This window comes from Falco punctatus (genome assembly GCF_963210335.1).
Source record: "Falco punctatus genome assembly, chromosome: 7".
Taxonomy (NCBI): domain Eukaryota; kingdom Metazoa; phylum Chordata; class Aves; order Falconiformes; family Falconidae; genus Falco; species Falco punctatus.
Genome location: NC_137587.1, coordinates 50,870,718 through 50,895,648, shown reverse-complemented (window position 1 = coordinate 50,895,648; position 24,931 = coordinate 50,870,718). Strand labels below are relative to the sequence as shown.

The window sequence follows — 24,931 nt, the reverse complement described above, 5'->3', positions numbered from 1 at the left end:
CCACTCCAGCCAGTTCCATCCCAGCTTCTCCCGGGCTCCATCCCTCGTGGCCCTGGCTGCCCCTAGGAGGGCCGCTGGCCTGCCACTGTCCCAGGGAGGGGTGAGGGGTGCTGTAACTCCCCCCCCACGACCCGGTGAGGGGTGCTGTAAATCACCACCACCACGACCCAGTGAGGGGTGCTGTAACTCCCACCAATGACCCGGTGAGGGGTGCTGTAACTCCTCTCTGCCTCGTCTTTTCAGCTCGGTGCCTGCAGCATGTGCGCACCTCCCTGCAGAGCGCGAAGCCCCCGCCGGGTTCGGCAGAGGGGGACGGGCAGAGGGGGACTGGCAGCCCCTCGCAGCCCCACTCTGTCCCAGCACCACCGTGGTGTTAGCGGAGAGCCCTGCCGTGCACGGGGGGTCCCCCTTCCCCTTCGGCCCTGCCCTCGCTGCCAACTCTGGCCTTCGTGCCCGCCTCCCCCCGGCCCAGCACCCCGCCGCCGCACTTACTGCACCCCAGCTGCTCAGGAGAGATACCCCACCACCACCCCATACACACCCGCGCCCCAGCCTGCCGGCGGAAAGGTCTCAAATCGCATTCATTCCGTACGTAGATGTAGTTAACCCCTTCCTGCCCCTCCAGCTGCCCCCCGCAGCCCCCCCACCGCCGCCACCCTCCTGCTGTAACACACACCGGGCTCCGGGCGGGGGGCGGCTGCAGCACGGGGCCGGTGGCACCCGGGAGCCCGTGCCTCATCCCTCCCCGGGCTCCGGCTTGATACTTTTTTTTCTTTTTTCTTTATTTTCTCTCCTCTTTTTTTTTTTCCTTTTCTTTTTTTTTTTTCTTTCCTTTTCCCCTTTCTCCTCCCGGCCGTCCCGTCCTGCCTATTCGGGACCCGCGGCGGGGCCCGGCCGCCGCACCCCATATACAGGCATCGGGCCGGGCGGGGGGCGGGCGGCGAGTGGGAGCGGCGGGGGGCGTGGGAGGGGAGCGGGGCCGGGCCGGGCGGGAGGGAGGAGGGGAAAAGGGGGGGGGGGGGGGAAAGCCCTTTCCAAAAAAGTATTGGATGTCTTGAGGAATGCAGTCAGCCCCCTGGGAAAGGGCATATCTGTGAGGCGCTGCCCGCCCGCCGCTCGCACTCGGCCGGCGCCGCGTCCCGCACGGAGCAGCCCCGCGCCCGTCCCGCACCCGTCCCCCTCGGAGCCACTCGCGCGGGGACGCGCCTAGCCCACCGCCGCCATGGATGCCATCAAGAAGAAGATGCAGATGCTGAAGCTGGACAAGGAGAACGCCCTGGACAGAGCCGAGCAGGCCGAGGCGGATAAGAAGGCGGCGGAGGAGAGGAGCAAGCAGGTCTGCACCGGGGCCCGGGCCAGCGCCGGGCTCTGCGCTTCCCGGCTGATTCCTCCCCTCCCCCCCGCACCCCGTATCCCCACCCCGCTCCTTGTGGAACTGATTGAACTTTCCCTCGGGCAGCGCTTCCCCCGGCGGGGGGGTCCCGGAGCCCGGCTGCAGGCGCCCCCCCGCCCCCCCGCCGCGCCCCAGCCGGCAGCCGGGCCGGGGGACAGCCGCGTGGCCGCCGTGCCTTTGTCCCAAGGCACGGGGGGACAGGCTGCCCCGGGAACCCGGGCAGCAACGGCCAGGCGTGCTGCCGGTTGGCGAAGGGCCCCTAAAGCTGTTCGTCCCCTCCAGCAGGCTTGTCCGATCCCGGCCGCCTGCCTGCCCCCTTGCCATTCCCGTGTCCCATTTTCCCGGCCTTCTCCAGCCCGCCTCTTCTACACCTGGGGCTTTATTCGTTTGCGGGAGGGGGGCACACTGGTTGCACATTTCTGGGAGAATCCTGAAGGAGGAGGGAAGAAGGGAGAGGGATTTAAAAATTAATTTCCCACTTTTCTGAGCCCAGGGAGAAACATGTTTGTGCATTGTATTTCCTCTTGTGCACCTAGTTAGAGGATGACATTGTGCAATTGGAAAAGCAATTGCATGTGACGGAGGATGCAAGGGACCAAGTGCTGGAAGAGCTACACAAGTCTGAGGATAGCCTCCTCTCTGCAGAGGAGAATGCTGCCAAGGTATCGTGCCCTTGCCGCAAGCAAATTGAATCTAACTGTCTCTCCTCTCTCTCTCTCTCTGTCCTCTTCTGTCTCTTCTGCACTCGCACATCTCCCTTTGCACGATCACGTTGCCTGCTGCACCTTTTCCTGCCCGCCCTCCCCTCTCCACCGCTTTCCACCCGTATCACAGCTGGAGGACGAGCTGGTGGCTCTACAAAAGAAGCTGAAGGCCACTGAGGATGAGCTGGACAAATACTCCGAGTCCCTTAAAGATGCACAGGAAAAGTTGGAACTGGCTGACAAAAAGGCCACAGATGTAAGTTACCCCCATCCCTTTCACCACCACCCCAGCACAGGAGCCACACGATCTCTGCACAGGACAGCCAGGACTCCTACCAAGCAGCACTCCAAAGCTTTGCAGGGGGCAGGGTCCAGGCACCTCCTGGGCAGGGAAGCGGGAAACACAGCACTGCCTCCTTGCATGAGGTTTGCACACTGTCAGAGGTGTTTGATTGGGTTTCTGTGCAGTCGACACGTGCTTTTCATGTGTACTTGCCGCTCTAGATGTGAAAGTAAAGAAAGAGTGGATTGTCTGTTCAGGTGATGGGGAAAACGGCTGAGGCTGGAACAACGCTGCCTTGAAAATTAAGCGGAATCGGAGAGTTACTAGCAACTAGATGCAGGAGAGGGAGGTCCAGAAGAGCAGGGGCTGCTAGTTCTGTCAAGAACGGTGCTCCTAGGCAGGCGTGCATTAGAGCTGTTACTAGATACTAGTTTGGTGTATGGCTGGTCCCTGAGATAAAAGATCCTCTCCTAGGTTGTTTTTTCCTGAAAATCACTGGAACTGTTGGGCTTTTCAAAGAAAAGTTCAGTCTCGTGTGAGAGAAAATCGTCCGGAAGATGATACTTGCTAAGCTTGCAGTTCAGAGGACAGGGATCCTGGGAGCAGGCTGGGAGTTATATATAGCTCAGCACTTTATATGGTAATAATGCAAGAGCTTGTGCCTCTCCCAGGCCTTCATCCCACCCACCTGTCTGCCCCTGACATGCATTTAATGGATTGCATGCACGGAACCGCGCGAGTTTATTGTCTCTGCAGTCAAGGTCCAGATCTCTATGGCGGCTGCTGCTGTTCCGCCGGTTCTCACTGGGTAGATCTCTGGCCTGAATTACAGGCTTAGGTGAAACCATGGTGTTTCCAAAGTAGTGACTGTCCTTTTCCTATACATTTAAAAATTAACCTCAAAGCCATAATAGAAAGAGGAGCCGCCACGGATGAAGCAAGCAAAGCATGTCAGGGGGAGGAAGGGTACTTTTAGAAGGGGAAACGTTACCAAAAACAGCTTAGCGTGAAGGACAGCATGCTTTTGTCTCATTTTACTTCTAAAATGAACAAAGGGTTAAAAAGGTTTAAATTCAGTATGGGAGTTAGGTTGTATAACTTTGAAAGAGAACTCAAGAACTCAACATAAGGGTGCATGGGAGCGGGAAAGGTTGTGTGTAATGTGGATCAGATGTCCTCGGTCCTCTGCGAGGCTGCGGGATGAGAGGCAGCTTCCTAGCAGGACGTTTAGTTAACTGGTTCAAAGGAACCGCACAAAGATCCAGGGGAGATATTCCTTATAAGGAAAAGTATGCAGACTATTTGGGAATGGCTGGCCTGGGATGGAGGCAGGAGAAAGGCTGCTAGAGTCCCTGTGCGAAGCGAGAGACCTCTCTAACCAACCCCGCTGCCATTTTCCTTCGCTGGAAGACAGTGCTCGGGGGCAGTTGAGCACGGTGTTTGCAGCCGCCCCCCCGGTGGGGGCTGGCGGGTGTTCCCCAGGTGGGTGCTGTGCTCCACGGTGGGCCTGGGACCGCCTGGCACTGCCCGGGCACCCCTTTCCTGGCACCGCGCGGGGTCTGCCTGGCGCGGCAGCTGCCCCGGCGTCTGGCCTGCCCGGCTGGGTAGGGGCAGGGCTCAGGGAGGGCCCGGGCCCGGGCCAGGGGCAGGGGCAGGGGCAGGCAGGGAACACCAGGGGCAGGCAGGAGGGGCAGGGGCAGGCAGGGAGGGACGGCTCCCGGGGGAAGTCGTCTTGCGCGGGGGGCGAGGCAGCCTGGCCGCCCCGGCCTGACTCACCCCGCAGCTGCCTCGGCCTCCCCGTGCGGGGGCAGCGGCGGCCGGGGCGGACGGGCCGCTCCGTGCCACGTTATTCCGCTCGTGCTGCGGCGGCGGTTTGCGGGGGGGAGGCGGCGGGTCCCGGCCCCGGCCCGCGGGGACCCGCCCGCCCGCGCCGCCAGGGGGCGCTGCCGCCCCAGCGCGCCCACCTGGCGCTGGCCACCGCCCCCCCGGCCCCGCCCGGCCCGGCCCCGCCGCGGAGCCCCCTCCCGGCCGCGGCCCGCCTCCGCCGCCGCCTCCGCCCGCCGCCTGCCCCGGTGCCCGCCCCGGGGTGCGCCGCGCCGCTCCCAGCGGGTGCCGGCAGCCCCGCCCCGGTGCGCGGCGCGCGGGGGGACTTCCGGGGCTGAGGCGGGCGGCGCAGGCCGGGCGAGGCGCGGGCATGGCGGCGATGAGCTCGCTGGAGGCCGTGCGGAGGAAGATCCGCAGCCTGCAGGAGCAGGCAGATGCCGCCGAGGAGCGGGCGGGCCGCCTGCAGCGGGAGGTGGACCAGGAGCGGGCCCTGCGGGAGGAGGTAGGGCCGCCCGCTCGGCCGGGCTCGGCTCGGCTCGGCTGGGGGGCCGCGGCCCGGTGGGAGCGGCCGAGGGGCTCCCGGCGGCTCGGCCCCTGCCTCCGCCGGAGGAATGGTCACCTGCGGGCGCGGCGGCGGGCGGTGGCCAGGCCCGGGCGGGCAGAGCCGGGGGTCGGGCCCGGGCCCGCAGGTGAGCAGCGGCCCCGCAGCGCTGGGCGCGGCCCGGCGGGGGGGCTGAGCTTGGCCGGTGTCGGACCGGGCGCTTTGTGTGAGGGCCTGGGCGAGCTTTTGTGACATTTTGGGGGCTTGGCGAGCGCCACTTGCCTTCGTACCCCGTCCCGACGAGTGCAGCTGTGGGGGCAGCGTGCCGATGGCCAGGGGGCTGGGGGCTTGGGGCCGAGCCCGAGATGGCCGCGGCTGGGGGCTGCCCACAGCGTCCGGAAACACCGCAGGGCCCTGGCCTGGTCCCTGGCTCTGGCCATCCACACTGTGCTCGGCGTGTGGCCGTGCCTGGCCCAGGCGGGGCAGGAGCCACGGGCACGTCGTGGGCAGAGACACGGTGAGGTGTGAGCAGCTCCCGCGGGCAGCGGGCGCGTGTAGGTGTGGGGGGCACTTACGGCGGGACAGCTGGCGGGGCTGGGTGCCCTGCCACGGGTGTCAGGGCGTTGTGGCAGCTGTAACTTGGTGTTTCCCACTGTAAAATGTAGTGTCCTTTGCAGCAGGCTTAGTATTTTCGGTGGTTGCTTAAAGGTGATGCAAAAGAACAATTTTCTTATGTATGTAGCTTATTACAATAGTAAAAAATGGTGATTATTGGGTTTCCTTACGATATGGGGCTTTGTGCGCATTCTGGGCAGCAAGTGCAAAGGAAGCGCCTTCTGATTACTTGCAGGTGATATTCCCAAGGGGCAAAATGTGCCTCCTTACACTTGTGTAACTACTGCATTCTTGCAGGTCACTTCACATACCCATTTTTTTCAGTGGGGAATCACGTCACAGTCATTAACTTGTTTCATAAGGGTTTCTATGTTTAAAAAAATACTTGTATTTGTTTTCTAAGCTTTGGTGAAGTAAAAGACATCAATTGTCCTATTTTCAGTAATATATATTGTTCTAAACAACATATTAAGGGATTCCCGTTTGAACAGGAAGCTTTCATGTCACCTTCTGTGGCGGAAAGAATGGTGCTGGAGAAGTGACTGCAGCGCACTGGTGAAGCTTTGTCTTCAGGGCTCAGCCACCTTGCTGTAAGGCTTAGGATCCTGAAGGTTAATGTTTGTCTCTTTCCTGGAGTTGGCTTGTGCAGATGATGTGGCATTCTGCAGAGTACATTTACATGGGATTGAAGTTTTTGTTTGGAGGGGTCAGTGCTGGGGTGAATAAAGGCAGAAAACTGAACTCACAGACACATGTAGATCTGTGTGTCTTCCATAACGCTAGCCATGTAGGTTTTTTTTTACTGTTGCAGCTGTGTTTCTGCATGCTTAAGGAAGGAGGCTTTGAGGATATTACAGCAAGCAAACTGAGGTGTGAGTCTGACCCTTCCCTCAATGTAACACCTTACATGTATAGCATGTGACCAGCTAGGGTTGTTTTGTTCGGTTCTTTTCTTCCTGTGCAAGGTACAGATATGCAAACAATGAAAAAGCTAAAGCTGTAGCCAGAACGTATCACGCCTTACAGCTTTTGATTGTTACACCAGATTGTTAAAAGTTTCAAGACTATGATTAGCAGCTGCTGCCTTAGAAAAGAATCTCTTCTGTGTTGAGCACACGCATCTCAAGGGGCTGTTGGTAATCGTGTTTTCAGAATGCATTTTTCTTCCTTCTGGAAAACAGAATTGCTCTTACAATGGTAATAATTAACACCCGATGGTAACTTATCCATCTCATCGCTCATTGTAAAAGTATGTGGCGTATAAGTGCTACGGCAAAACCGCAGGAGGTTATGTTTGTCTGTTGGCTGTGGGAGTGCCCCAGTGTTTTTCCTGCCTCGCCGTGTAAGGAGGGAGCCCTGCTCTGCACGGGGCGACTGCGCTGCCGCCGGCTGCTGAGCCCGTACTGCCTCGCTGCCCCGGGAAGGGCGCCTGGACTTTAGTCGCCCTCTGTTTTCGAAGCGTATTATATGCCCTTATCGCGATGAGGAGTCTTGACGTGGTAATAATTAACGTGTAACATTAAACATTTCTTAAGGGTAACGTTTACAAAAGGTGGTTTTCTTTCTCAAATGAGAATGTTCAGATTCTCGTGTTTGAAGCCAGAAGTCTGAAAATAGAGTAGTACTGCTTGATTACATTTCTAAAGATTTTATATTTGGGTTAATGGGGATCTCTAAAAGTGAAGTCTCTTCTACTCCTAGTTCTACACATTTACTGTGCAGACTCATTAATGTTCGAATACATTATTAGTTTCCCTTCTGATCATTCCGGTGGGGCAATGTTACTGTGATGTCAAAGGTTGTTCTACTTGTCCGATGTGTAAGTTATTCTTACTTGTGTTACGTACAACAAAATTCTAGCTGTGGCCAGCTGTATCCAGCTGCCTCCGGTTAGTAAAAGCAACAAGTAACAGTTCCCTAAGTTTTTAATTAAAGTATCAAACTGATCCTTCTGGTATCTACTTTGTATTGAGGGTTTATTTCTACCCCTACCCACCTCGCCACCCAACTAGACATCATAGAAAATTCAGACGTATACTTCCTCATATATAGCAAGATAATTTTCAGTACTAATTAGGAGTAACTGTTACTTTTGGAAGTAATTAACTTTGTAGAATAATGACCTGTTTATATATATTTTGGGCTTAATATTCTTTTGAAAGAAAGTAAGTTTAACAATGAGATTACTACAAGGCTGTTATGGAACTTGCTCTGCAATTTATTAAGCAAGCGTAGGTTTGGGGGTGTCAGAAGTAAAAGCTTGTAATGATAAGAAGCGGATGAGTTGCAAGAAAATGATGTGAATAGGTAATGCAAGAGGAGCAAATCCGGGGGAAGTTTGAGGATGGCAGCCTTGGGGGGAGGGGCGGATAGGTGGTGTAAGCGATTGTTGCCTGTATCGGGGCCCCTTTGAGATACAGCCTCTGCTGGTGCCCTCCTTGTCAGCTCTTGCGTAGCTTGCCTGTAGCCAAAACCAGTGTGAACTGGGGCATTTCCTAGGCATTCCCGTGCACTCTCACTGTGTTAGCTGTCTCATTCCAAATGCTGATCTAGGTGTGGTTTTGCATGTTTATCCTGAACCCTTCTTACAGAACTCAAGGGAATATTGGGACAATTCTTATTCAAAATATTGCAGAACTCATAAATAAAGCATTTTGGGTAATGTTGAAGAATGGGGTAATTAGTTTGTGTTGATTCGATTAAAAAAAAAAAGGCGGGAGGGGAGACTATAACAAGTTCATGTCTGCAAATGCAATAACAGAAAATATTTGGGGAATGACGCATAGATCTTCCAGTGCTGTTCTTTTTCATATAAATTGTACATTCCTTAATGCACTTCATTTAAAGGAAGCATTAATCTCTTTTTCCTCCGTTAAGCAATAACTTCACAATTCAATGAGGATGTAGACATTTCTGTGTATGGGCTTTTTAGGGGAAGAAGTAAAAAATGACTGAAGTGCCATTAAGTGGCACTAGCAGGTACGTGGGATAATCTTTTACAGGAAGTGATATGCGCCACCTTATTAATTAATTAATTTCTGTTCTTCCTGTGCTCAGGCTGAGAGTGAAGTAGCTTCTCTGAACAGACGCATCCAGCTGGTTGAGGAAGAGTTGGACCGGGCACAGGAGCGCTTGGCTACTGCCCTGCAGAAGCTGGAGGAGGCAGAGAAGGCTGCAGATGAGAGTGAAAGGTGGGTGGGGCTGCTCTTGAATGGATCATTGCCCTTATGACAAGGATGATAATTGCCAGGGTGTGGATTAGGGAAATAAATTTAATCGCTCCTACGTCTCAACAGGTGTAGTCTGCGCTTCCTTTGCCTAGCTGGACTTCAGTTACATCTTGTCTATGTAGGGATGTCCAAAATGTGTAGGCTTGAATTCTGTTTCGTGTCTCAGTTGTAAAGATACGATTTAAGCGGGGTAGGGCTTCTGATGGATCATGCTGCATCCTGTGAAAACCACTTGGCCCAGCCCAGGCTTCTCCATTTGGATAACAACTTTCTGAGGGTGACGTGTACTCTTGTGCTGTTGGGTGATTCTTGGATTCATTGTGGGATGAAAATCTCACCTGGAGAACAGCAAAGTGCTGGAGGAGGCTTTGGTTCTCCTGTTGGCAAGATTGGTACATGAAGCTGAGCAGAGGAGAGCAAGCATGATAATTCCTTCAGATTTAGGCTGGGATTTCCAGAAGTACTTAAGTTAGGAACTCAAGAGTCGCAGCTTTGGAAGATCTCTTTTATTTCTACCAACTGTATTTTATATCTGTGATAGTACCTTTTATTGGGGAAAAAACCCGACCTATTCTGTTTGTTTCTTTCTGCCTTGCGAACAGTGCAGCTTGTTGAAAAGAAAAGCATCTGAGACTCATGATGTGTTATAAAATCGTTAAGAGAATTTGGGTCAAACATGCATGGAAGGGGCAATATGCAATGTTCCCTGTTAGGAAGGAGTTAAATTTTGCTAGTGCAGAGTGCTCCAGTGCACTAGGGCTCTGACATGGCAAAGCTCAGGGGAATCTGTTTGGCCCATAAACATAATGCCTGCCAGTCCTGCAGGGGCTGTAACATGCTGTTTCATGATGAGTGTAAAAGCACAGATGTCTTGCTTCTAAAGTCCTAATAAGATGACTAAAGACCCTTTATTTACCTTGTTTTCCATCAGTTTCAAATGAAAAGGAGTAGCACAGCTGAACTGCGGTTAAGAGCTAAACAGATTAAATTTTCTTTCTTCCGAAGACAGGTTTCTTCCCTTTGAACTCTGAGGTGTGAATGCGCAGGGCTAGATCGATGGTGTGAAGAATCAAGTATCTGATGTGCTTCGTCCACCTTAATGCACTTGTCTGAAAGTCCAGCTCTGGTAGTGGTGGAGCTGGAGATAAACTGGCAAGCCCTGAACCTCACATTTCCTGTTTTTCACGTCTTTCAGAGGAATGAAGGTCATTGAAAATAGAGCCCAGAAGGATGAAGAGAAGATGGAAATCCAAGAGATCCAGCTTAAAGAAGCTAAGCACATTGCTGAAGAGGCTGACCGCAAGTATGAAGAGGTCGGTCCCTGAGTGCAGGTCATCTGTTTCTAAAGTGCTTTAGGCTGTGCCTGTAAATTCTTTTGTTATCCTCCCTTGCCCCCTGCTTTGCCATTTAAGTTCAAAAGATCACAAACACCACTCTTCCCAGCTATGGAAGGAAGAATGGGCACCTGGATACTTCGGGGGACAAGGTGGCAGGAGATCTGTGTCCAGATCTTTGCACTGAAATGGCTGAGAGTACTCCCTGGTCTCTTAGGGAGAAAAATACTTCTAAGTTGCTTTTTGGTGAATGCAAGAGAGGTCTTGAAAACCGCCAGATAGTAAAGACTGAAATGAACAATGAAGTTGTCACATAATCAAAACTCATGTGTTGACCAAAAAAGGGAAAGAGACCCGGCTCCCTGCTTTGTAGGTTCTAGAACCAGGTGGCGTGTGCTGCAGCAAGGTAATATCCCCACTTGTGATTTGCCTTTTCTGGTAGGTGGCTCGTAAGCTTGTGATCATCGAGAGTGACCTGGAGCGGGCTGAGGAGCGGGCTGAGCTCTCAGAAAGGTAAGAGTTGAGCTGCCCCGAGATGTGTGAGGTGCTACAAGACAACTGTAACAGCATGAAACGTTGGCAGTACACTGCGTGTTCAGCTCCAAGCTCTGTTTTGCTCATTTACTCTAATGGTCGAAATAAATAGTCAGTGCCAAAGTAAATGTGTTCATATGTGTGTGCGCGTGTGTGTTGTCACTGCATGCTGTACCTGCACACTGATTTTGTGAATGGCTTTTGTGCATTTCATGTGTTCACTAACAGCCAAGTCCGACAGCTGGAAGAACAGTTAAGAATAATGGATCAAACCTTGAAAGCATTAATGGCTGCAGAGGATAAGGTACTGATACTAATAAACAGTCTTTAGGTTTAACTGCAACCCGAGTCTCTCAGCTTCCATAGCCGGTTAGCTCACTCAGTAGTAACAACTACATCCTCGCTACGCTCTTTACTCTCTTTGCATCTTGCTTTGGTGGTTTTCTTTCGTCTATTGTTTGTTTATTCATTTTTACCTTTAAAGCTGATCTTTTGTGCAGCCAAAAAGAAGCTGAACTGTCTCACGTGTAAAGGCTATGTAAATATTTCTGTGTGAGCCAAGAACTGTAGCTAATTTCTGTCTGGTCGCTGTCTTAACGTACACTTGAAATGGCATTTGGCATCAAAAAGAGTTGCTTTCAGTCTGTGATGGATTCAGCTGCTTTTGAGGCCATTCTTTTGCTCTGTAATTGTTTTCATTTTTCTCTATCTTTTCCCCCTATTTTCTCCTGTTTCTTTTGCTTGACTGAATCTTCCATCCGCCCCTTTCCTGCCTTCCTTCCGAAATAACAGCAAATGTGCTGAGCTTGAAGAGGAGTTGAAAACTGTGACCAACAACCTGAAGTCGCTGGAGGCTCAGGCTGAGAAGGTAGGCTAGAGACTTGCGTGAGAATGTGTCCCTTACGTTGTCACCTGCACCGCCTGTGGGGTTTTCTGTATATGCTGGTCACTGCAGCATTGCAGCAAGCCATCTGGACTTACCGCTGAGGTTATATTTGGCTCGTGCCAGAACCCAGTATTTCTTTCAGTTCCAAATAGGTCAGTATTATTTGACCACATGTTCTGTTAAGTAATCTGACGGGATTAAATATTATTTATAGAGTGTCTCTCAAAATGGCAATTGTGTGCCAACATGAAACTTCTCCAAATGCCACTCGTTTTTAAAACTGTGCTACCAGTTCCCACTCAAAGTTCCCACCGTATAGCACGGACTATAACTCGAGGGAAGTTTGGCTCTTGTAATAAACTGTGTATTACTGCAGTCTGGTAAGTGGAATTAATTTAGTTATACCCATGTTAATTTCTTGTATACGGTTGACCTATTAGAAGAGAATCTCAAATGTGGGGTTTTCTGGTATATTTAGAATACCTGGTCTAATATCAGCGATCCTCTTTCTAATTACAGTACTCACAGAAAGAAGATAAATATGAAGAGGAGATTAAAGTCCTGACTGACAAACTGAAGGAGGTAAAATTCGAGCTGTTCTTTACAACACATCTTCCAGCGCAGCTTTGATTCTTCTAATATAAACATTTCTTTGACGCTTTAAGCATGAACAAATCATTTTGGAGATGATTTGGTGTTAAATGTATCTCCTGAAAATTAGTATTGCCTTATTATTTGCTGCATTTCATTGTACTTTTTTCCTCATTTCAATTTTTGTTCCTCTATTTGTAAATACTATGTGTATTTGCTACAGTAGTCTGTATTTGTCTTGACTTCAGGCTGAGACCCGTGCTGAATTTGCCGAGAGGTCAGTAACCAAGCTGGAGAAGAGCATTGATGACCTAGAAGGTATGGGGTTTTGTTTTCTCACTTAGGGTGGAAATACAGATTTTTTTTATTCTCCTGTTGTGGGTTTGTTTTGTTTTCCAGTACCCAGTTCTACACACCTGACTTGTCCTGCTTATGTAAATGGGTCTGCCTCAATAGGGAAATAGGCAAAATGTTTTCAGGTTGAAATGTGCTGATGACTTTAAACGCTTCAGGTGAACAGTGTTTTGCTCTTGCCTGTTCCTTTTTCTCTCGTGTTCTCAAGACTTCTTTTATTTTTTTGCTTTATACTTTTCTACTTGGAGATAAAGAAATGTATAGGGTAAATGATTAGATGATAAGTATTTTTATTATCTTACTAAAAAGCTGATGAAGAGCTGTGTTACATTTGAAATAATTAGGAATGTGGCAAGCTAACCTAATTTTTTCCTGCGATAAGTGTTGGTCAGGGCAGGCATTTTGTGTTGTAGACCAGTTGCTGTTTTTCAGTGAAGCAAATAAGATTGTATAGAGAATCAGGAGGACAGCTTATTTAACCTCAGAGGGTTTGTTTAAAGGTTTTGATGAATCTTTCAGAACTGCAGCAGAATAGTTGCATGTGCTTTCTACCTCCAGAGAAAATAATTCAGTAGTGGTTTGTAATTAAATGTTACGTGGAGTTTACTATTTAGACACGTTAAACTAAGTCTAGGATTTTAAGAAGCTTGATTGCTTGGTATGGCAGGCTGACTTCTGCAAAAAGGGTATGAAATATCTAGGTAGCTGCTGAGAACTTATCGCTGACTCAGAAAGGAAGCAGAGAAGATGTGTTCAGAAGGAACAAAAATTGCTGTAGGAAGCTGAGTTTATGACATCACACAAACCAGAGTGTTTTCTAAGAAAAAAAAAAAAAAAAACCACAACACAAACTGCTAGAAAATAAGTGGTAAAATGGTAGCATTCTCCTTGAGTCCTGTTTTTGGATCTTCCAAGCCTCCTGTGTGCCCTCCTCATGTATGTTAAAACAAAAATCCAGGACAGCGAAACATGGATTTTGCTTCCCTTGCACGCCTTTTTTCTTAGTTTTCTCTGTGTCGCAGGTTGCTCCGCTGGCAGTGCAGTTAATGAACTTGTCATGTAGAACTATTCACTGTTGATTATTTTTTTTTTTTTTCAGTTCTTCTCTAATTTTGTAACTTTTGTTTTGTCTGTCGCAACACCTCTTTCTGTTGCTCTTCCCCTTTCCTACGGCTTCTGGATGGTATCCTGTGCCACCACCTGCACCTTCCATCCCGTGATCACGCTCCATTTCTTTGCACACCTCTGCCTTCCCTTGGGGGATGTTAGATGAGCTCTATGCTCAGAAACTGAAGTACAAAGCCATCAGCGAGGAGCTGGACCATGCCCTCAACGATATGACTTCCATGTAAATGTCTTCCCAGCTTGTGCCTGCACCTGCTTCCCTGCCCTCTTTGATTGCGCAGCTCCGTCCTTGTGAAATTACACTCCCTCTGTAGCGGGAGATGCGTTCTTTTAGCAAGACTAGGTGTACAAAATACCATGAACAGTTTCTTTACCGAGGCAGAGTGTGGGTGAGTGTTGTGCCTAGCCTGGTAAATACTCATGGTGATTTTGTAAGCTGCCTGATAAGCACGTGTTTACTCTTTCATTCTGTATCTGCAATCCGTGTGTCTTGTGGTTGCCCTTTGTCGGTAACTCTGCGTTCACCCTTCCAGTTCACCTCTGTTCAAGCATTGCCTACCAGGGCCCGTCATGTTCACTTCACCAAAGAAAATTGCTTTGGTATGTGTTGCATTCAGAGCGTATTCATCTGCTGTCACAGTTTTTCTCTGGCAAAGTTCCTACAAAAGTTTCAAAGAAAATTAGGTTTAGCTGTATTCTCTGTTAGTGACAGTGGAAAGTGCTTATCTCTATTTCCTTAAGGCTCTGAAAATCTCGGCTGTTATCACTGCATTACAAGTGTGGGAATTGGTTTAAAGTACTTTGCCATTTAAACCCATAAAAGTCAGAATTGAATTGTAGGTTGTTTCTGCATATTTGGTGGGAGGTAGTAGTAATTTACTTTGCATACACCAAAAAGGTGGTTATACCAACTTTAGTCGTAAGGAGAACAATAAAGAGTGTATCAGGCAGCAGGAAAGCAGGAGAGTGATCACTTGTAAGGTGTAACTAGTCTCCACGGCGTTTGATACAAACTGGCTGCTCTTACATCAGCCTAAAACTCTGAACAGAGGTCAGCTGTGCTAAACCCACCTTCCCATGCTCAGACCTTACTTGCATGAATCCGGTACGGTTGACGTGGGAAAGAGGAAGAGTTGTGGCTCTCGGGTGCTTGCGAGATGCGATGGTTTAGTCTCAAGGTTTGTTTTGGGAAGCTGGCATGCTTTCAGCAAGGCATAAGCTTCGCTCAGACATGGAAATGTAGTTTGCACACACCCATATTTTAAAATGTTTTTATTTTGTGTTTTTTCATGCCTATATCTGTTCATTACTTCCCTCCCTTTCTCTCCCAACTTTTTAGTGGGGATCTAATTTTGTCTCTTTGTCTACTTTGATTTTACTGTATTTTTTAATTCCCCCCACCCTCCCAACATCTGCTTTTGCTCAGTGGCTAATCAAGCAAATGGATTTCTTTTTTTCCTCCTCTGTGTACAGAGATTACAGTATTTCTTCAAATTGGGATATTTCTAAGTGGAAAACAGACTTTAAAATGTGCTCTACTGGTACACGAGGACACTACTCTAGCATTCCAGTCCTGGCATGGTGTGGTGTTTATCTAGTAGTCATCTTGGCATGCTGGCCTGTGCTGTTCCTGCTTTTTTGGAAGTCTTTACTGCACCTTTTTTATTTCCTACCTTATCTCACTTTTTCTTTTCACGCAGATAATTTTCTTTGCTTCACTTCTCCAAAGACATCTTCATCAGGTTGGACAAAACATCTTTCCAAGCTTTGGATGTTTCATGGGTTCATTGTCCTGTCTTCTAGCTTAGTTGACTCTGTTCCTCTAGCACCTGGCTCAGAACATGCTCTGCTTGTGCTCTGCTGTACAGAAACTCTACATCTCTCAATGTAAAATAAACATCCCAGCTGTATCCCTTTTGTTATTCCCTTGCCTTTTATTTAAGTTATTTAAATAATTATTTCAGTTACTAATAAAATCTGCTTTTTTTGCCATTAGGGATTTAGATTTTTTTTTTGTTTCCTTTTTTTTTTTTTTTTTTTTGCTACAAACACTTTTGCCTGAATGTTGACGATGCAAAGCCAGTGACGGCAGTCTATGGGGTGAGAGTACACAATTCCACAATACTGTTGGTACTTTGAGGTCAAAACTGACCAGTTCTGATCTTGGTCTTTCTCAAAATCTGAGGCAGATAAAATGGCGAGTAGATGTAACAGAGATTTTTTTCAGCTGTTATTCTTGGGCCAAAATTTTTACAGACGCTACTTCCTCAGGGTCGTTTGGTCATGGGAGCATGGCTGGGGGAGCAGTGAAGTCCTTGACACCAGATTTTTCATTTAAAGTCAGAAATTGTCTTCTAGCTTGATGCTGAAGGCTTCTTGTCTTTAGATAAATGTGTTTGTTCATTAACTTAAATATCTGAGATAAATTTAAAGGGACAGTATCAAAAACTTCAAATTATTTTTTTCACCCAAAAATAGTCTTTTAAATGTCCTGCAAAAAAATTTTCCCCCTTTTCATACTTCAGTTACTCTGCAAAGATATTGCCTGCTAGCTTTTGGGTTTTTACACGACATGCTTCTCTGGAGCAGCATGGTAGGATTGGAAGTTCAGCAGGGCCATTTCAGTAGTTCTCCACTCTCTGCTTAGCTCAGGCTTCAGAGTTTGAATTGCACACTCTTGAGAAACGTTTCAGAACTGGAGTAGCAGAAAACTCATCATTACACTACTAATGAAATGTTTCTGCTGTGAAGTGGAATGTACAGGTTGCAGGTTTGAAGGCCTAAACGTTGGCTTTCAGCTGATTAGGTAGTGCCTAATTAAGGATGAAGCATTAAATACTGACACCTTGCCTTTTTTTTTGTACTGTTATTTGCATCTGGAGAGTTTATTGCATTGTTTTAACTTCATTTTCTTCACAATGAAAACAAATTGTTTTCCAGTTCACGTTAAAGTGAATCAGTTTAAACTGGGTTGATTCCTGATCATGCCTGTTGCTGTATATATTGCTGAAGTTCCTAAGTCCCCACAGCTAAATAAACTCATCATAGCATACCTGAGTTTTAGTTTTTAGCTAGTAGAAGAATGTAAACACGGCTTTCTTGTTCAACTTCGAAGTTATTCAGCAGTGAAGTGCAGGCTAGATTTTCTTCCCTCCCCAAAACTTGTGTTCCAAGTAAGGCCCGCAAACAGATGTGTTCTCTTACTCCCCTGCCATGCTTGGGTAACTTCATCTCATCCCAGTTTTTTATCCCATGACACGTGTCCTGGTGTTATCCTGTACTTGGGCTTCTCCCCATAGCCAGAGTATGTCAGCAGTTACAGGTAGTCCAGATAATAAAGTTCAGCTTACTACTTCTCTGTTGAGATACAGTAAGTGGGTTTATACACTGTGTGTGTTGCAGGTGAAAAGTAGAATGTTTAGTGTGAAGGTTAACCAGACACAATGGGATAAGCGTTTGTAAAGTGACTGGAGCTGCCGTGGTTAACTTCCCAAGTTCAGTTCAGGGCATGCGGTCTGCAGACACTCGGCTGTAGCAGCTCCAACTCCTTCATCTATTGTGTGTTCTGGTTTATTGTGTCGGCACTGCTGGTTTTCCCCTCAATTCCTTGCGATACTGTTGTTTCTGAAAAGAAGTCAAAAAAGCAAAATCCAGTGTAAGCCTGGTGATTTTTAACACAGTAATATTGAACTTCAGTGTCAGTCCTTGCTTTTCCTTGAAACACACGACAGGCGCTCTGTGCTGTAGGGTGATGAGTTGCTGGGCAGAGGACTGGGCTGGGCAGGTCCTCGGCGGCTGTGTAGAGGGTTCCGAGCTGGCCCCGCCGCGGTGTTCCCTCATTGCAGCGTGTTCCAGCACCCTTGCCCTGGTTGGAGCTGGCCTTTACGTGGTACGTTCCACAAGGTCTAGCCACGTGTAGCTGGTCGGGTACCTGAGGTTGTTAGCGGGCGCGGGGCTGGCTGGGGTGGCCCCTGCCTGGGCGCTGTGCTGAGGCTGAGCCTCGGGGGCCTGAGCTCCCTGCGGTGGCTGCCGGCGGGGCCGGCCCTCTGCTTCACCTCTGGGGTGGATGGCAGCCAGGCAGCTGCCCGGGGGCAACGGGGGCTGCTGTACGCTCGGGAAGGGCTTCCCAGGCTTTACCTGGGCCTGCAGCCCCAGCTCGGATGTTGGGAAAGACTGTCAGTCTGCCTCGGGCAGAGAGCGAGGTTTGTGTGGTGAAGGCAGGCATCAGCCTCTTACTTCAAGTTATGTTGTCATGTTTGAACAACAGCTTTGCCAAACAGTGAAATTTTAGTTACTCTGAGGTCTTGATGTTTTTTCCGCATACATACGACACTACTGTGATGAGAGAGACAGGACCCGGCTGCTTGGGGAGCGGCGCGGGCTGAGGGCCCTGTAGTGCGCGCTGGCTGTGCCAAGCCGCAGGAGCTGGGGCCGTCAGGAGCTGCCGCCCACCATGCAAGCGTGTCCTGCGGACCGGCTCGCTGCATGGCTTTGCCGTTGCTGCACCCAGAGCCTGCAGGGGAAGAGGATTTTTCTGGAAGCTGATAGGAAGCTGGTGGAAAGGAGCCAGAAGCAGTCATTTCCTGTAGGGGAATAGTCCGGGATCAAGAGGTCGGGAGTGCCGTTTGAGTCTAGGCTGCTGAGAGGAATATGGACAGTTTGAGAAAACAAGATGGTCAAAGCCCATCATGGAACATTCTGCAGAACAATCCTTATTAAATGCCCTGCCACACAGAGCTGTGGCTGTTCCCTTTGAATGTGAACAGTCTTCTCCGTTTGCTGTATTAGAGCAACACAGGTTTTCATGCTTCTGTTTCACTTTCACTGAATGCTTTCTTTCAAAGTACAGCTGGACAATCTAGAGGTGTCAGAGTGTGTCGACACCAGTAACAGAAGGACGTTTCCCTACCAGCAACACCATTTCAGCTGTCAGATGCCCCAGGAAGGGAGTACAGGCCGAGTCAGACGTAGCGGTGTTTGCACCGATCACTCCTGCTGCTCCTTACCCTGGCTGAGATGCAGTTGCTTTCCCTCCACTGACAGATGAGGTTCCACCACACCTTAAACAGTTTACAAGGAAAAATGGCACTTGTAAAACAAGTCTTCCACACACTGTACCTAAAGATTAAAGCGGGACTTGGTTCTTCTAGGAATCTAGCTGCAGTTCTTCCATTTCTGTTCCCACTTGCCTGTCTCACAGCAGTTTTGCCACAAGAGGAGTCTTAGCCAGTTCTTCATAGGTTGTAGTAGCTGTTCCTTGGAGTAGCTTTGAATTGCTAGAGGTCTTAGAAACAAAGGTAAAATGTTTCTCTGTATGTTACTGAACTGTCTGTGGTGTGACCAGTTTCTTTATTAACTCTTACGTAACTGTTTTCTCTGTCTAATCTGTCTTCATTCTGCCTCTTTTTTTCCCCTTCTAACCTGCTTGCTGCCTGTACAGACCAACTCTACCAGCAACTTGAGCAAAACAGTCGCCTAACTAATGAACTAAAGCTGGCATTGAATGAGGATTAAACTTTAGTGTGACTATTCTTAACTTGTTTAAAAACTGCTTCTTCCAAATTTCCTTAAAGAAATCAGTGAATTAAGTGAATCAGTAAATGTAGAAATCAGTAAGAAACCTAGAAATTGATTTTTTTCAGGCTGTTGACTCTGTGGTAAATTGGATTAAATTCTCAGTTTCTGTTGGAAAAATACAAAAATGCTTCTTCTGAATGAAGCTTCTCCTTCTCTGTATGCATACCTGCTTTGGAGGAGCAGTAACCTTGTTGGCTGTGCAATAGCTCCTTTCCACTTCAGTAAACAGCTACAGCATTTAGCTAAGAGTATCCAAAAAGTAATAGCTTGCCTTGTGGAGAGGCGCTCAGTTTACCTGACTTCATGAATTGGCCCTGAGATTTTTACTGGAATGTGGATGAGAGAAAAATGTTCATACGGGTTCGTGTTTTCTGTATTTCAAAACCAACATAAAGGATACTTACAGCTGTTCTGTTATCGGGAGACTTTAATGCAATAATTTTGCATTACTATGAATTGGGCTTGTATCTGACTTAACAACAAAAAAAAGAACAAAACCCAAACAAATAACAAAAAACCACCAAAAAACCCTAGGAATGGGAGCTCCATCTGAAAATACGCGGTCAGTTTAAAGGTACGCTTGCATTAGTGTGGAGTTACTATTGCGGGACTCCGGTAGGGCGCAGCTCTAGAACATTGTGCTCATATATTTTGCAAATAAGCGTGTTACATGGCTGTCCTATAAAAGTGCGCATGCAACATAAAGCTACTAACTTCAATTTTATTTATTTTCTAGAAGAAATAAATTTCTTAAAGGTCACTTCACTGAAGAAGTGATTAGTTTTGATTTTTTTTGTTCTTTGCAAGTTCTGAATTACATGAAACTTAAAGCATGGATCTGCAAAGAAAATAACTATTTTCATTATTGCTCTACTTCAAAAAAAAAACCACCGAACAACAAACAAACCATTCACCATCCCCCATTCCTATAAGCAAAGAACACATAAGCATTGTGTCTCTGTTGGCTGTGCATTTTCTTAACAAATGCAGTTGCCAACAGTTCTAAACTTGCATTACTTATCATTTATTTTATTAATTCAGAATTATCTCTAGTTATGTTGTCTGGGGACACCGGTATTTATGAGCATGCACATTTCTTAACTATCTAAACCCTCCCGTAGAAATTATGATTGCATGCCTTCGTGTTCTGAGAATCAGTGCCTCCAATGAACTGCTATTCATGTTTTAATTTTCTAATCCCACAACAGAGAAAGTGGCGCATGCCAAAGAAGAAAACCTTAGTATGCATCAGATGCTGGATCAAACTTTACTGGAGTTAAACAACATGTGAAAACCTTCTTAGCAGCAACCACATTATTTGTCTTATTATTTTTACACCTGCTTGCCGTGAAACCCCATAAACGTGTCTTTATTTTAGTTTCACCGCAGTCACAAGAACATCTGCTAAATTATCAGGCAGGGGTCAGGGGAACACCAAAATGGGCAAGCCATATGCGGGTTAAGCGATATTATATTATGGTTTAAATGTGCCATTTCCCAACAAAAATGTTACCTACACTTTGTAGAGAGTTCAGCAATTCAGTATGCTTAGTCTTTTGAAGAATCCTGGCTGTGGCAGAAGAGTGTCCCACCTCAAGTGCCATCTTCAGTTTTTAGCAAGGAGCTTGATGCATGTTCAGGAGAGATCAGGTGGAAATGGTGCTATTTCAAACAAAAGGTTCTACTGAAGTCTTTTGTTTGATATCAGACAAGTCAGGAGTTGTCCAGCACAGTAACTTATTTTTATCAGAATTTTACTGATCTGTGAGAATTCGGACTTTCTGTGCCTTCTAATTCAATAAAACGCAGGTATGTAGACAACAGAGAAAAGTGAAGGCTTTTGGAGGTTTGAAATCATGTTCTTGCAACTCAATACAGAAGTGTAGGTCAGCATTTCACCTTGAGTGTTCATTCGATTGTATTTTTCATGTTGAAATGAAAGATTCAATAAATTCAGGAGAAAACATAAATTTGGAAGAGATTGTTTTAAAATGTATTTTATTTGTGTGGATCTGGGGGAGGGGGAGGAATTTATAAACCGATATTCGCCTCACTTTTTTTCACACTTTCTTTGAGCAGTTTTAAAAGTATACCTGTATGTAAACATTGTATAATGATATGGAATAAAATGCACATTTTAGGACATTTTTTAAATTTTGCTCTCCTGTGGTTTGTTTTTCATCTCATCAGCTTTCTGTGTATCGCTGTGTGAAATACGTGCCCCTCTCGCTGGGACACGCCGTCAACACGCTGGCGCTCGGTCTCCTCTGGGCTGACGTATGGCAGCGCGGGGGTCCGGGCTGCCGGGGCCTGCAGCTGTGAGGGGCCCTGCCAGGGCCGTGTTGCTGCAACCTGTCCCCATCGGGTGACTGTACCCCTGCACGGGTGCAGAGCGCAGCTGCCCCCGAGGGGTGATCACTCACTGTTGACCAAAACTGTTTTCAGTAAGATCATTGCAGAGCTGCTGTAGCGTTCTATAGGGAGTGAGCCCTGACGGCCATGCTCTTGGAAACGCTACCGTGTGCTTTCGTGTCTGGCCGGTACTACATGTTCATTTGCTTCAGTACAGCGATAAACCTTCCAAAATAGAGTCCAGTTCAAAAGAGATCCTTTCGCCCAGCTTTTCACTACTGGTTGCTAATTTCTACACATGTAGGTATCCATTTGAATTACGAGGTCTATAAATGAGCAACTTCAGAACTTGAAAAATAATTCTTTTTCCTTCTTTTTCTGCAGCATATTGCTGAAAGTTGTTGCTGCCTGCTTTTGTAGCAGCAAGGAGCGTGGTAGGAGGCAGGTACAGGTGACCTTCCAGATCCTTAAAGAATCTCCATTAGTGGACCCTTAGCAAGCAGATGAAACAGAGTGACTTTCTCAGCAGCGAGTGTGGTGGGGAGAGGGTGAAGGAATAATTTCAGGTTAAATAGGAGTCAGGGGAGAGGTACTGCTGTGAGTCTCTGGCTTGCTTTGTGCTGTGAAGGAGAACTCTGTAACATTACAAGCTTTTCCGTGATTCACTGGCTGCTGCCAGGTTGTCCTGGATGGAAAGGATGAGATCCCTGGCTTCACGTTTCCCTTAAGTGTTTCTGGGGAGCAAAATAACCCATTACAAGGTTCCCACAGCACCCTGAGCTTGTATTGGAGGCCAGCCGCGTAACGCTCCAGGTAACCGCTGTTCACAGGTAAGTTACTCTAGTGCCTTTCTCCTTCCTCAGCACGAGGATGAAAATCAGGAAGCGGGGCTCTCGGAGCTCAAGCCTCCGTGTGCTGGTGGTCGTGATGGGTGCGGCTGGAGGCCGGAGGGCTGCTTCCCACCGGAGCTGCCGTGCGGGGTAGGGCCCAAGGCCACCCAGAGAGCCGGAGACTGTGCTGGGAGCCAGGCAGAGGAGACCCTGGCACGGGGCCACGAGCCTCGCACAGCCGTGCGTGCTGCCTGCCCCGCTGGATTGCCTGCATGGTCCTGTGGTCTGCGCTTGGGTCCTGAACGGTGTGTCTGAGTGAGGTCAGACCTTTTGTTTGCTGCTTAAAATAGCCTGATTTCTGGGAGGCCACAAGCTGCTTTGTGGTCTGAGGAATGTGAATTCACCTCGTACTGTGTGTAAGGGTAAGGAGGCAGCTGTGGTTTTAATGTCTCTTAGTGAGATCATGTCATCATTAATAAAGCAAGCATGTGCAAGTGAGGAGATAAGAATTAATCTGAAAAAAAGCTGTTTGTAGAACAGACTTGCCCGAAGTGCACTGTTGCAGATGAATCCATAAAGCTTCATAATAGGTAAATAAAAGCTTTCCAGTTCCAAGGAGAGCTGAACGCAGCAGCACACATACTGGTGAATCACACCAAGTGGCATTTTTTGCTGACTAGCAAGAGACACATAAATAGGCATATGGAGGTATTTGCTGTAGCAGGAAAATCTGTTTCTACTGTGTCTCCTAAGCCACTACCCTACCCATCACAGAGCCTTTGCATGCAGTGCCTAATCAGACAAAATTCTGAAGCTGGAAAGCATTGGCTCATAAAAAAAATAGGGCTCTGATGCAACACTGTTCCAAACAAATGGGAATTTCTTCCTGCAGCTACTTTGTCCGACATGTTAACTCTAAAAATTTGTTACATTACAGAGCACTGCATCTTTTCTCAAGATGCGTCTTGTTTTGAAGAGCTACTCACCCTTTTCTTCAAAGCAAAAGTGCATTTGGCAGTTTGAGATACACCATTATTGTGTAGCCATGCTATGTAATTGTCTTGGTCATATTGCGAGTTGTCCTCTCCCAGTGAAATGAGTAGTTCTGAGAGCACCAGAACTGGCAAAACCTGCCTTCTTGCGGATTCACGTCTCCTGGTTGGTTGTAAACTTGCAATGAATTTTTTTCCAGATACTGAGGCATTTGTGTTGTCTCCTGCTCCCTCATGGGATTTCTCTGATGTCTAATGATATGCAAGGCATGCTGTGGGGTGTGCCTTGCCTTCCATTGGGATGCTTGTAGGCGTGCACCATCCTTGTGGTTCCTTACACTCACAAAACTTGCAGAAATGTAATTTTCCTTTTTAGAGTTCAATGTGGTCCAAACCAGTCAGTCAGTCCAAGAGTTGTTGAATGGAATGAGAGACAGAGGTAAGAATGACATGCAAGTCCCTTTTCTTCAAGAAGCAAGGCTAAAGCAGTACCCTACACCTACAGAGCGCTGCCTCTCAGAGCTCTAGCACCTGAGTGAGACATCTGAATCTGTAAAGTATTACACACAGTGACCAAATTCTACTGTCATTGATGCTGCTCACAGTCTGGGTTAAGTTGGTAAGCTTCGCTGAACTGTTCGTGCTGCAGGAGTATCTGTTATGCTGGGCTGTCTACGGCTGCTGTAATGTCTGTTAGTGGCAGCAAAAGAAGAAAGTGATTAGCCAACTAAAACACTGAAAAACAAGGTGGGGACAGCGTAAGGGGGATGATTTTTACATGGCTCAGCGCTTGGGGAAAAAGTCTTTTTTTTTCCCTCGGCTGTTCATTTTGTTGTTGTTGGGGGTTTTTTAATTTCTGAGTTTTTAAATAATAAAACAGGAGTGTCAGTGAAAGATTAAGTGGGAATTGCAACAAAAAGGTTAAAGCAGTAGAGAAAATAAGGATAATGCTTTTTATCTTCATGGAGTTTTTTTGAAAATGCACACAGAAATACTTCCTTTTAATAGAGGGAAGCTGCGTAACTTACTTTCTTCAGCGTGTGTCGTATTCTTTCCAAGGTATGGAAAATCTGGACAAGTTTGCATAATCTTCTTGGCTTCAGTTGCAAACCTGTCTAGTTTTCTGTAAGTCATAGCCTTGCCAATTCATAAGCTCTTGCTGAGAATTGCATAAATGCAGGCCACCCCTCACAATGACAGCAGTTTAGTGAGCAATCCAGATATCCCAGTTACTTAATTTACATGAGAGCAGAAACAATAGGAAACAGAAGCAGATAGAAGTCTTACAGACATAAAAAACTGCTCCTTCCCGTTGGTTACTGCTTGACTTGTAATGTGCTGAAATGAAAGGACCATGATATAGTACTTTTTATTTGAGTATCATGGACTTAAGGGCACCTCAGCACTGTTTTTTTCCTGTCTCTTTGCTGGTTTGAGGAATGGCTGGGTACAGATTAAGCAGCATTTTTTTCATTAAAGAAATAGAGCCAACACAAAAAAAGCCAAACAAGTGCTGCAGACCTAGCTGCAAGGGACAGTACCACGTGTCATGTTCTAACACACTGGCACGCATGCTTGTGGGAACGTTTCTCTTGTTTGTGTACAGCAAGCTTATATGGATCATTGGTATAAAGGGATGAAATATGCCTGGGGCCATGATCCTGCAAAGTATTTTGAATGCCTTCTGTTCCAGAGCCTGACCACGTTCTGCTTCTCAGGATTATTCCTTTCATTGATGATTTCATTTTTTGCCCTGAGATTCACAC

The 24,931-nt window shown here is 47.6% G+C and overlaps 1 protein-coding gene across 26 annotated transcripts; it reads left to right on the top strand.

The window, feature by feature from the left end:
* The first annotated feature begins 1,079 nt into the window (after window positions 1–1,079).
* TPM1 (tropomyosin 1) lies at window positions 1,080–21,145 on the top strand. Of its 26 annotated transcripts, XM_080395631.1 has the most exons (11): window positions 1,080–1,336; window positions 1,930–2,055; window positions 2,228–2,353; window positions 8,418–8,551; window positions 9,786–9,903; window positions 10,367–10,437; window positions 10,687–10,762; window positions 11,864–11,926; window positions 12,184–12,253; window positions 13,559–13,803; window positions 15,115–15,280. In XM_080395631.1, exons 1-10 carry the CDS (start codon window positions 1,223–1,225, stop codon window positions 13,639–13,641), a joined length of 981 nt encoding a protein of 326 aa, XP_080251757.1. In that variant the 5' UTR covers window positions 1,080–1,222; the 3' UTR covers window positions 13,642–13,803; window positions 15,115–15,280. The 26 variants fall into 26 exon arrangements, with proteins under 26 accessions (XP_080251757.1, XP_080251775.1, XP_080251776.1 ...); XM_080395649.1 differs by lacking the exon at window positions 2,228–2,353 and having other exon boundaries at window positions 15,115–15,324; XM_080395645.1 differs by lacking the exons at window positions 2,228–2,353; window positions 10,687–10,762 and adding an exon at window positions 11,251–11,326 and having other exon boundaries at window positions 1,083–1,336; window positions 15,115–15,324.
* Window positions 21,146–24,931: the final 3,786 nt, after the last annotated feature.